Source organism: Mixophyes fleayi, chromosome 11, assembly GCF_038048845.1.
Source record: "Mixophyes fleayi isolate aMixFle1 chromosome 11, aMixFle1.hap1, whole genome shotgun sequence".
Lineage (NCBI taxonomy): Eukaryota > Metazoa > Chordata > Amphibia > Anura > Limnodynastidae > Mixophyes > Mixophyes fleayi.
The window spans coordinates 33,343,403-33,353,952 of NC_134412.1; the positions used below are offsets into that span (position 1 = coordinate 33,343,403).

Genomic DNA, 10,550 nt, shown 5'->3' on the forward strand with positions numbered 1-10,550 from the left:
TGGGTACGCTGGTGGTTGTAGTTAGACAAGTAGCAGCATGCCCTACTATTTAGGACAACATGGCTGGCTGGGACATGTAGTTCCACAAGTAAAAAAAAAAATTGTTTTATTTTTTTTCATACAAAATCCCCATTTATTACCCTACCACCCACTGCCCAGGGCTAGTAGGAAGAGCCCTAGTGCTATCGGCACTGGCCTGGGTGTCCCTAGGGGGGTGGCCCGCTTACATTTTTCAGCGGACCACAATCCCTAGGGAATCCAGGCCAGCGCTGAGCAGTCTGTGGGTGTTTAGTCATTATGGCCGTGGGACCCAAACTGCGTTCACCCCGGCTGGTTTGCCTAGTGCTGGTTCAATTAAATTAGGGGGAACCCTACGTCAAATTTTTCACACATCAATAGCCTGCCAGCACTAGGGCGAAGACTAAATAGAGTGGGGAGCAAACGATTTTGCTTTAAAAAAAAAAAAACCCATAATACTTTCTGGCACGGGAGCTGCGAGCTGAAATACAGCGAGATGTTACCGTATTAACGGTTATATTTTTCGAGCGCGGGCTTTGCGGCGATCCAGACGTCAATTGAATACCCCCTATATATATATATATATATATATATATACACACACACACACACACACACACACACACACATTATGCGTATCCTGCAGTGTGTTGTGTCTACATATGGCAAGTGCCGCACAAACAGTATTTATATATTTCCAAATAGAAAGGTTACTTGAGATCCTCTTGAACTTGAATACGGGCATACCTGCATGCAATTTCCGTCAAATTTAAAAAAAAAAAAAGACAGACACAAATTGCTTTCACTTTGCACTCCTTGATGAACCACCTATATAAGTGGTCCACCATGAAGGAGGGAGGTTCTGTAATGAACTTTTTCCAACAGGGAAGGGGGAGAATGTCAAAAAAAAAGTGGATAATCTACAGCTGTGTAAATTGTATAGTAACCAGTGGTCGCAGTGGAGGTTTAGAAGTGGCGGTATGGGAATTTAGAAGGAACAGTATGAAAAATGGGCTTTAATAGTTTTATAATGAAGGCTTATATAATGAAGGCTGTAGGAGAAGTGGCGGTATGGCATACCACCATATACACTCCCACTTTGACTACTAATAGTAACACCAGTATAAAACTGCAGGCACTAATCTTCCAGATTACTATATCTTTTTCAAAACTAAAGGGAAAATATTTAAAGACAAACACCACCACCACCCCCTCCCCCCTCCAGACTAAAAATATACTGATTGTACCTGTATGGTAATTATCCTTTTTTTATTTTAATCTCCTCTCCACCTAAAACGAAATTTTTAGTTTTGGTTCATGATGTTACTTGGATAATATCACTTGTGTGATCTTCGTTGTAATTGTTATTAATCTCTGCATACAATTATATTGTGCTTTTAAGCCTAGGGCTCCACAACTATCTCGATAGTGCAAAACATAAATAACAATATAATAACAAACACATGTATGCATCAGAGTGCCTGTTGAAGATCTTTGCCATGTTTGTTTGTTTGTAAATGTCAAATACGTCAGTAAATATTTATATAAGCTAACTCGCATGCAAATTCTATCGGTCTTTTAATAAAATCGTGCACAAATGAAATGACGTGTCGCCCTAGAGAGCCGTGGTACCAATGCGTCTTGTAACCACCAGCTACACACTCTGGACAATTATTTTCACCACAGGCAAAACTCCAACCACACTGCCCTCCCTACCTGATGTGAAATAAGTTAACGAATCCTGAAAATGGCGGGAAACTCCAGTCACGCACATAACAGTCACAGAGAGTGCGTCATCCTCTCGAAACGTTATGACGTCGGAGCGCAGGGACGTAGAAGACGCGCGGAGGCTGATTACTGCGCATGCCCGGGATCTTAATGTCAGCTCTGCTCTCCCAGAGGTTAGCTCTCTTTACTCTACTGTTAGTCCGGGGAGTGGGTGACGTCGCAATGACAGCTGATAACTGCATGCATAATATGTGGGGCACTGAGCGCTGTAATAAGTGATTAATCAATGGTCTGTGTGTATTAGTTACGTGTTGCGAGTGGTCATGGCTTAAAGCCAAGCGATACAAAATCCAGTAAGAAGCTCTAGTTTGGGCTTCAATAATTGTAACTTTCTAGCTACAATTGAACTAGAAGTGACAGTATGCCATACCCACACGACATACTACCATTTACAGGATAGCTGCAAAGCATGGTCTCCACCTTTAGTTGCAGGGACGTAATAATCTCAGGGTCAAATAGAAGTGACTTGCTAAGTATAATAAAATTGATGTTATGAAATACTGCTGAACTTAAAATTATTTTATCTGTGAATCATGCTCAACCTGCAGCAAATGCCAGGAATCTCACTTAAATACATTATATATAACGGGTTAAGTACCTTTTTAAGTATGCATCAGATTTTTCTTCGCTATCCTATAAATCACGATCTTTTCAATAGCTCTGTGATTGGCAAACAAGATATGGTAAGTTTGCTAAACAGGCTCTCGGCATGTCGTGATGGGAAGGATGCTGCAGGCAGTACAGAGCTCAGAGTGGTGTTCCAAAGCCTCTCTGCTTACTACATCATCTGCCATGTAACTGTGGTTGCCGCTGTAGTTCAGAATCCTAAATCACGAATAGCAGTCTGATGAAAAAAAATATATTAAATGCTAAATACTAACTTTCTTGCCATAGCCTGTCACTGTGATTTATGTTAAGAAAAACACTCCTCTTTTTTTTCATGGCATTGCTGCTACAGATATTGCAATTTTATTTGTTATAGCAGAAACCCATACATTAGAATAGTTTAGAGTAGGGCGTTCCTTTCTTTTTACTTATTGTATTTGCAGTTGGTTTTAATCACTGCCAAACATAATTGTGAAATTACTTGTATTGGGTTATGGTGATGTTAGTACATTGTTTTAAAGAAGCTACCGGATTATGGTTTATACTTCAGTTCAGATCTATCTATATTTATTTACCCTTTCTCACGATGCAGCTATTCAACATTTCAAAAGTTTAATACAGTACACTATGCATTTTTATGAATCTCAAAATAACTTTTAAGGGTTAAAATACTTTTGGGAAATAAAATTCATATTTGATATTCATTCTGAGCTTGTATAGCACTATGTTAAAATAAAGGGCAAAACTGATGTTATAGTGATGTAGATGTTCTAAAGAGGAATCACTGTATGTCAATGGTTTGATACTTACATTGGCACAATCTCTTACTAGCCTCGCCTTTTGTTAAATCACACCCACTATTTTTCATGACCATTCGCACTACATTTCTGTGATGCACTCTGAGCTTTACCTTTGTGACAACTCTTTTTCTTAGGATTTACACCAGTGGTTAAGCTTTCTGACGCATATCATCCACCAGGCTAAACTATTTTATTTATCTTTGCTGTAGATTTCATGTCATTAATATTTCTGCCTATTTACCGCTGCCCCCAAGAAATAATAAATTAATACATCCACCAACTGCCAGTCATTTCGGCTCCTCAAACACTGACTGGAGGAAGCAGGCAGTGAATGGCCAATGCATACTCCTGCAATCTACAACTATTTATAATGTTCTGAATTACGCTGAGGGAACCTTGGAACTTCACGAGAATATATCTTTCTTATTCATACATTCTGGGGGACACTGCTACACTGGGGCTATATAGGGGCGTAGAGGAGTTGGCACTTAAATAGTTAAATTAAACTTGCTGCTGACTCCTCCCTACTGCAACCCCTACTATCCTCAGTGCAGTTTAGGTGCCCAAGTAGTTGGGCTGTCTGAGTACTGTTTCAGTACTTGCTGTTTAGATTAGGTTATTTTTATTCTTATTTTTCCTATTTTATTTATTTCATTAGGTAAGGAGATGTAAGTGCTGTAGTGGGAATGCCTTAGCGTTCTGTGTTGTGATGTTTTGAGAGGCTGTGAAGTCCTCTGAAGTTGGTTTAGATGCCCACTCCTTAATACTGTGACAGTGTTAGGAACCCCTCCAGCCGGCACAACACAACCCGGAGTCTACTCGGCCAGTCAGGTGTTCACTGAAACCCCTGATGGTGGGGACAGGCTGCGCTGCAGACTGACAGAGGGTCGTGAAGTGTGTACCGGCTTGGGAGAACCCAGGCAAGCGGAGTGAAGTCCAAGCAGAGGTCAAGGGCCAGCAGCAGGTAGCAATTCCAATTAACAAGCCGAGGTCAAGGTTCACGAGCAGACAGGAAGATTGGTAAACAGGCCAGAGGTCAGGGTCACGAGATACACAAGCAAAGTCCAAATCCAGGCAAAGGGTCATACACGGGTAATCAGCAGAAAGTCCAACAGACAGGAACAAGGCACAGAGCAGGTCAGCAGACTGGCAACAGAAGCTATAACCGGCAGGGAGGCTAAGCCCTCCCTGCCTCTTATACCCAGAGCAACCAATCAGGGCTTGTCCCTGAAACATACACAGCGGCAGTATACTTAAACTAAATTAGCCACAGGCTGGACTAATTAGCTGGAGGGCACTGTGCGCGCGCACGCTCGGCCTCTTACATTGCTGGGACGCGGCGCTGAACAAGGTGACGGCCGGGACGCCAGAGGGCGCTGGAAGCGAGCCGCGGCGGCTGTGAGTACCGCCGCGGCTCGTGACAGACAGCCGCACAATTGCAGGCTGTCACAATTCCTCCGGTCAGGTCCGCACTGCTGCTGGCAGAGATCGCTGAGCCCTGTCAGGTGAGTAGCCATTGATAGGAAGATACCAAGTCCCCCGCTGAGGCGGATAGGGGACTTGGCTCTGCGCGGCCAGAAGGACAGGTCTGAAGGAAGCTGGTCTGATCACAGTGATATATGAGAGTTTCTGTGAATACAGCGATAGAGACCTGGAGGGAGACTACTATATGTCTGTGTGGGAAGGAGTTTTTGTAGATGCTCCCTCCACACTTCGCGCCAGTACTCTGCAGTGTACAGTGAAGTTCTGACAGAAACTGTAGACAGTCCGTTGGCAATCTATTGCGTTGTGGCTGACTCCCTCCCTCTGCGATTGACCTTTCTTCAGCTAAGTCCCCTAAGGGGGTTTTTGATTGTATAACTTATCTCATATGCTCCATATAGAAAATTGTTATTTTCTGTTGGACACTTACATTTTTATCAAAGAAATCTCTAAGCAAATAGTGAGGCATCCGTGGTTCTTATAGTGACACATTGTTTTACTGCTTGTGGGCATTAGCCAGGGGCAAGACCAGGAATTGTATTTCTATTCACTCTGTGGTGTGACTGGTTTTTTTTTGTTGTTTTTTTTAGAACAAAGAGAAAAAGAAAAAAATGTGTCATTTTGTCTGACAAGGGTAAAATCACAAAAGGGAAATTTTATGCTTGCTCCAAATGTGCTGCTAACCTTCCTGTGGGTCAGCAGGACCAAGGGGCTGTGTGCACACAATGTGAAGTGGGGTCTGGTGAAGCGCAGGCAGAGGGGGTCACCGCAGTGACGGTGAAGGAGCCAGCATGGGTTTCCTCGCTAGCATAGTCTGTGTCCGTTAGCTTATTAACAGACAAGCAGAGACTGCGGTCATGGAGGTAGGTGCCCCTACAGAGTCTGTCCCAACTACCTCTGCAGACAATGTGATGGCTGTTTCACAGATAGCCAAGGGGGATATTTCTAAGACTGCTCCTATTCCTCTTAGGTCTGCCCAATCGGAGCCAGCCTGGTCATCTTCCCTAGGAAAGAGATTGGACCGCTTGAATAGGTTGCTAGATTCTTCAGGTATGGTTACACCTATAACCAAGCGACAAAGATCCTCTCATTCATTTTTTTTCTCTGTCAGATTCAGAAGGGTCTTCTGAAGAAGAAAGGGAAGTGATTGAGGATTTACATTCTACCCAGTTAGATGATTGGGATGAGTCAGTAAAGAATCAGGGTATTCAGGATCTGGTCATGGAGGTCCGTCAAACTCTGGATCCGGTAGACTCAGAGGAGCCGGGTCTCTCGAACCAGGGTCTGTTTACTCGTAAGAGACCTAAGACGGTTTGTTTCCTTTCCTCGGTGGAGCTCACAAAGATAGCCGAGGCAGTGTGGAAACAGCCAGATAAGAAGTTTTCCGTTCCTCATAGGTTTGCTAATATATATCCCATTCAGGAACAGGAGGCATCGACCTGGGAACAAGTACCCAGAGTAAACGCACGAGTAAGTCGGTTGGCTCGTCATACTACTTGCAGGTGCAGAGTTCAGCTGTCCTTCAGGACCCCACGGACAGAAAGAGAGTTGTCTGAAGTCTATCTTTTCTGCTACGTGTTCATCTTTCAGACCCTTGTTGTTTTCGTCATGGGTTGCTAGGGCTATGGAATCTTGGGCTGATCAACTAGCGGCTGGATTACAGGATTCGGAGCTTCTTCCGTTAACCATGCATTTGAAGGAAGCATCGGGTTATTTATATAAAAGCAGCACAGAACACAGCATCCGTTTCTTCTGCGGTTTCGGCTGCGCCTGTTTCTGCTAGGAGAGTCCCCTGACTTAGTTCATGGGACGCGGATGTGGATTCAGAGAAGTCCCTGGAAGCCTTGTCTTATTCCGGTTCCGTTCTTCTTGGACCTGAGATGCATACCATGATCAGTCAGGCAACGGGAGGAAGCAGTACTTCCCTACCAGTGAATGTGCCTAGAGGGCAAGCTCCTAGGTTTAGTTATTCCAACCTCTTTTTGGTTCCAAAACCAGATGGCTCGTTTCGTCTGATTCTCAACCTCAAAGGCCTGAATCAGTACCTCTGGGTGAGCAATTTTCCGATGGAATCGGTTGTTTGAGTCATCCATGGTTTGGAACCGCGGGAGTTTTTGGCATCTATAGATATCAAAGACGCTTATCTCCATGTTCCAATTTCGGAGGGACATCAGTCTCTTCTGTGCTTCACTATGGGAAGCTCAGGGTCGGTGGACAAACAGGGACCTTCTCCAGCAGACCAACATTGTCGAGTTAAAGGCGATGCTTCTGGCCCTTCAGGGAGCGCAGTCTCTGTTACAGGGCAGGCCGGTAAGTCTGCAATCGGACAACGGTAATCTTGGTAGCTCTGAATTGGCCCAAACGGTTTGGTATGCTAATGTTCTACAGATGGCAGACTGGGTCGGGCCCTACCTCGTCGTCCCGACCTGCTAAGACAAGGCCCGTTTTATCATCGGGATTCTCATCGACTGGATTTAATGGCGTGGCTTTTGAGGCTGATCTCTGGAGGTCTAAGGGATTCTTGCACAAGGTAGTGTAGACATTGATGCGAGAGCGCAACCCTTCTTCGGCACATATATGCCACAGGGTGTGGCGAACTTACATTAGATGGTGTGAATGGCATTCTTCCATAGCTGATCTTTTCAAGTTACCCCGTCTGCTGGCTTTCCTGCAGAGAGGTTTGGAGGCAGGACTTTGACTGGCTTCACTGACAGTCCAAGTATCTGCTGTCTAGGTATTCTTCCATAGGACATAGACTGACAGTTCTGCCGGATGTTCGTACTTTTTTTCCAGGGAGTTTTACGGGTTCAGCCACCTTATGTTCTGCCCCTGGCTACCTGGGATTTAAATTTGGTTTTAGAGGTTCTTCAGAGGACTCCTTTTGAACCTATAAGTTCGATTTGAATTGAGATTTTTAATATGGGAAGTTGTTTTTTTGCTGGCCATAGAGTCTGCGCAGGGTGTCGGAGCTGGGTGCCTTGTCATGCAGGGCCCCATATCTAGTTTTTCATAAAGCCTGGGCAGTCCTAAGGACGGTTCCTACGTTCTTGCCAAAGGTTGTGTCAGGTTTCCACATTAATCAATATATTATGGTTCTGGCTGTTAAGGTTGTTTCATCTTCCTTGGAGTCATCTTTTCTTGCATCCTTAGATGTCGTCAGGGCATTTTGAGTTTATTTGAACAACGTCTTCTAGAAAGATGGATTCCCTAAAGAGGGGTTGGCCGACTTCCAAGCAGACCATTGCGCGTTGGATCAAGTGCATTATCAGGCATGCTTATGTGAGCTCACACAGACCTGTGCTGGCGAGAATTACCGCTCACTCCACTCATTCTGTGGGGGCCTCTTGGGCCGTGCGCAATGGGGCTTTTGCCTATCAACTGTGTCGGGCAGCCACGTGGTCCTCTTTGCATACCTTCACGAAGTTCTATCAGTTTAACGTGTTTGCATCGAATGACGCAGGATTTGGTCACAATGTTTTGAGGACCGGGCTATCGGAGCGTTCCCTCCCTTAGGAGGCTGCTTTAGTATGTCCCCATTGTAGCAGTGTCCCTAAAGAGTGGATGAATGAGAAAAGAGGATTTATGTACTTACGTTAAATCTTTATCTGAATCTATCTGGGGGACACTGCGTTCCCTCCCTTTTACTCTACTGCTGTGTGGTCTTGGTTGGTGCTCTCTTCCTTGGGGCTCTTGTATTACACTGAGGCTAGCAGGGGTTGCAGAAGGGAGGAGTCAGCAGCCAGTCTAACTATTTAAGTGCCTCTGCGCCCTCATACAACCCCATTGTGGCAGTGTCCCCCAGATGGATTCAGAGAAAGAGATTTAACATAAGTACATACATCCTCTTATATTGACTTTAAATGAATGGAAATACTGATTAAACACTGCTAAATATCTACAGATGGTCTGCTTGATATGTGAATGTGAAACTGCATCCAGGTGAGCAGATCATTTTGGTACAATACTAATACTTGTTAAAACGGTACACACTATTGAGCCTTTCTTTTTCATACCCCTGACCTGCGGCTAGGGAACTTTGGAACTATTTGGATTAACTACTGAAGGTACTACGGGGACTCTTCTGATTCTGACTGACAGCAAACTAGGAAACTGGAACTTTAATTGGGCTGGCACAAATTAGAACATATAAATATTATCAGAGTGTTGGGAAGCCAGAACCTAGAAACGCTGTAGATATAACGTCTTCCAATCTGATCTTGTGAGCTGTGCAGGTTGATCCACATTTAGTGGAGGACCACTGTTACAAGGCAAGTACAGGTTAGTGGGCGAAATAAATTAGTCTGGGAGGGATACGTTTAGTAAAAATGTGGAAAAACCCATTGAAATCAAAATATTTTTATCTTACTCCTCCACTGTTTCCTGGGCAGTGTTAAAATTATTTTATTTTTTTTGTCCAGTAGACCATAGCATGTAAATGCACACTGGTCATTAGTTCACATTTGTGCAATGTTTGCTTATCTAACCATCATAAAAATATTTTCTTAGTTTTTGTTAGGTTTCAAGACCTCAAATACTTTTCTTTAGAAAGTAACTTGTTAATATTTATTTATTTATTAACTTCAGATTTGTAAATTGTCCCCTACTTGTAATCTGGCCCCTGCCCCCATATCAAATAGGGGGATCTCTCCCCCTAGGACTGTTATTTGTTCAATACACTTAACACACAAAAATCATGTATGTGGTGTATTAACGGAATTCTGTGATAGGCAACAGAGAATTTGCTGTTATTGTGGAAGTATGGGAGTTTGTATTTCCCAGCCATCACACCCCTTCTATTCTGATATTTGATGTGAGAGAGTTTAAAGAATATAAAATGTTTTTGGTTGGGTATTGCCTTCAAGGTATGCAGCATGTAATATTAGTTGAAATGCAATAAGAGCAGCAAAATAAGAAATTTACATTTGGAAAAGTCCATTTTAATTAAAGCTGTACTACCAGCTACGTGGCCAATTAAGGGCATTTAAGTTTCCTCCTTTTAAAATGGCTGCTGAGGGGGTATGTGAAAGCAAGTGGCAATCAAAATCCTCAGGTTCTGTGACTGAGGCTGCTGTCTGATTCTGCCCTACACCTCCTCCAAAGTGTCATACAGCCCCAGTAAAAATGGCTGCACTGAACAGCCATCTTTGCTCTAGGAAAGAGAAGGACCAGACCATTCATGGGTGGTAATGTGGCTTTAAAGAATTACTTTTTTTAATTTATGTTTTTTGGATGCATTCCTGTTAATTATAGTCTAAGCAGATGATTTTGTACACAACTCTCAAAGTTGATTTATTATTCTATTAGTAATGCCTGGAAATTTTGGCAGTCAGCTCATAGTGTATCGCAATAAGTTACTTCCTGTACTTGCTGACACTTTCTCTAAAGAAAACAATAAACAACATCCCTCCACCATATCGACTGTCTTTGTGTGCCTTACAGCAGCTTTCTCCACCATACCTGATGTCTGGGTTTGACTCGGCAGCTTTTTTGAAAATATGGGTAGCTGTCTCTTTTTAGTACCTCAAAGCAGAAATAGAGTACTGGCGCTAAGTTCCCTTGACAATCCAACCTTTTTAATCTATAGTGACCTGCTAGCACCTTCATTGCAGGCAGATGTTTAACATCTTTTTAAAATATGAGGTGGGATTCTGGGATGGTAATGCAATAAAATAATGTTGCCACTGGAAGTGTCTGTGAATAATATGCTTACATATGTTCTTATGTATGTATCTATCATATATATATATATATATATATATATATATATATATATATATATATATATATGTATATATGTGTATATATATATGTGTATACATATATGTGTGTGTGTGTATGTGTTTGTTGATGAATATC

At 43.0% G+C, this 10,550-nt stretch overlaps 2 protein-coding genes across 3 annotated transcripts in view; one reads left to right on the plus strand and one right to left on the minus strand.

Annotated features, from left to right (window-relative positions):
- Positions 1-1,890, minus strand: part of SYNGR4 (synaptogyrin 4) — a 154,323-nt gene extending 152,433 nt beyond the window's left edge. The window contains exon 1 of the mRNA XM_075191100.1: positions 1,735-1,890. Within this exon, the coding sequence (XP_075047201.1) occupies positions 1,735-1,792 (58 nt within the window). The 5' untranslated portion in view covers positions 1,793-1,890. The remainder of the gene's footprint in view (positions 1-1,734) is intronic.
- TMEM143 (transmembrane protein 143) overlaps positions 1,817-10,550 on the plus strand; it is a 38,128-nt gene continuing 29,394 nt past the window's right edge. The window contains exon 1 of one of the 2 annotated variants that reach the window (XM_075191098.1): positions 1,817-1,919. The gene's annotated coding sequence lies outside the window, so the exon portion shown is untranslated. Of the gene's footprint in view, positions 1,920-1,995; positions 2,100-10,550 lie in introns of those variants that run through there. The other variant, XM_075191099.1, reaches the window with a different exon arrangement.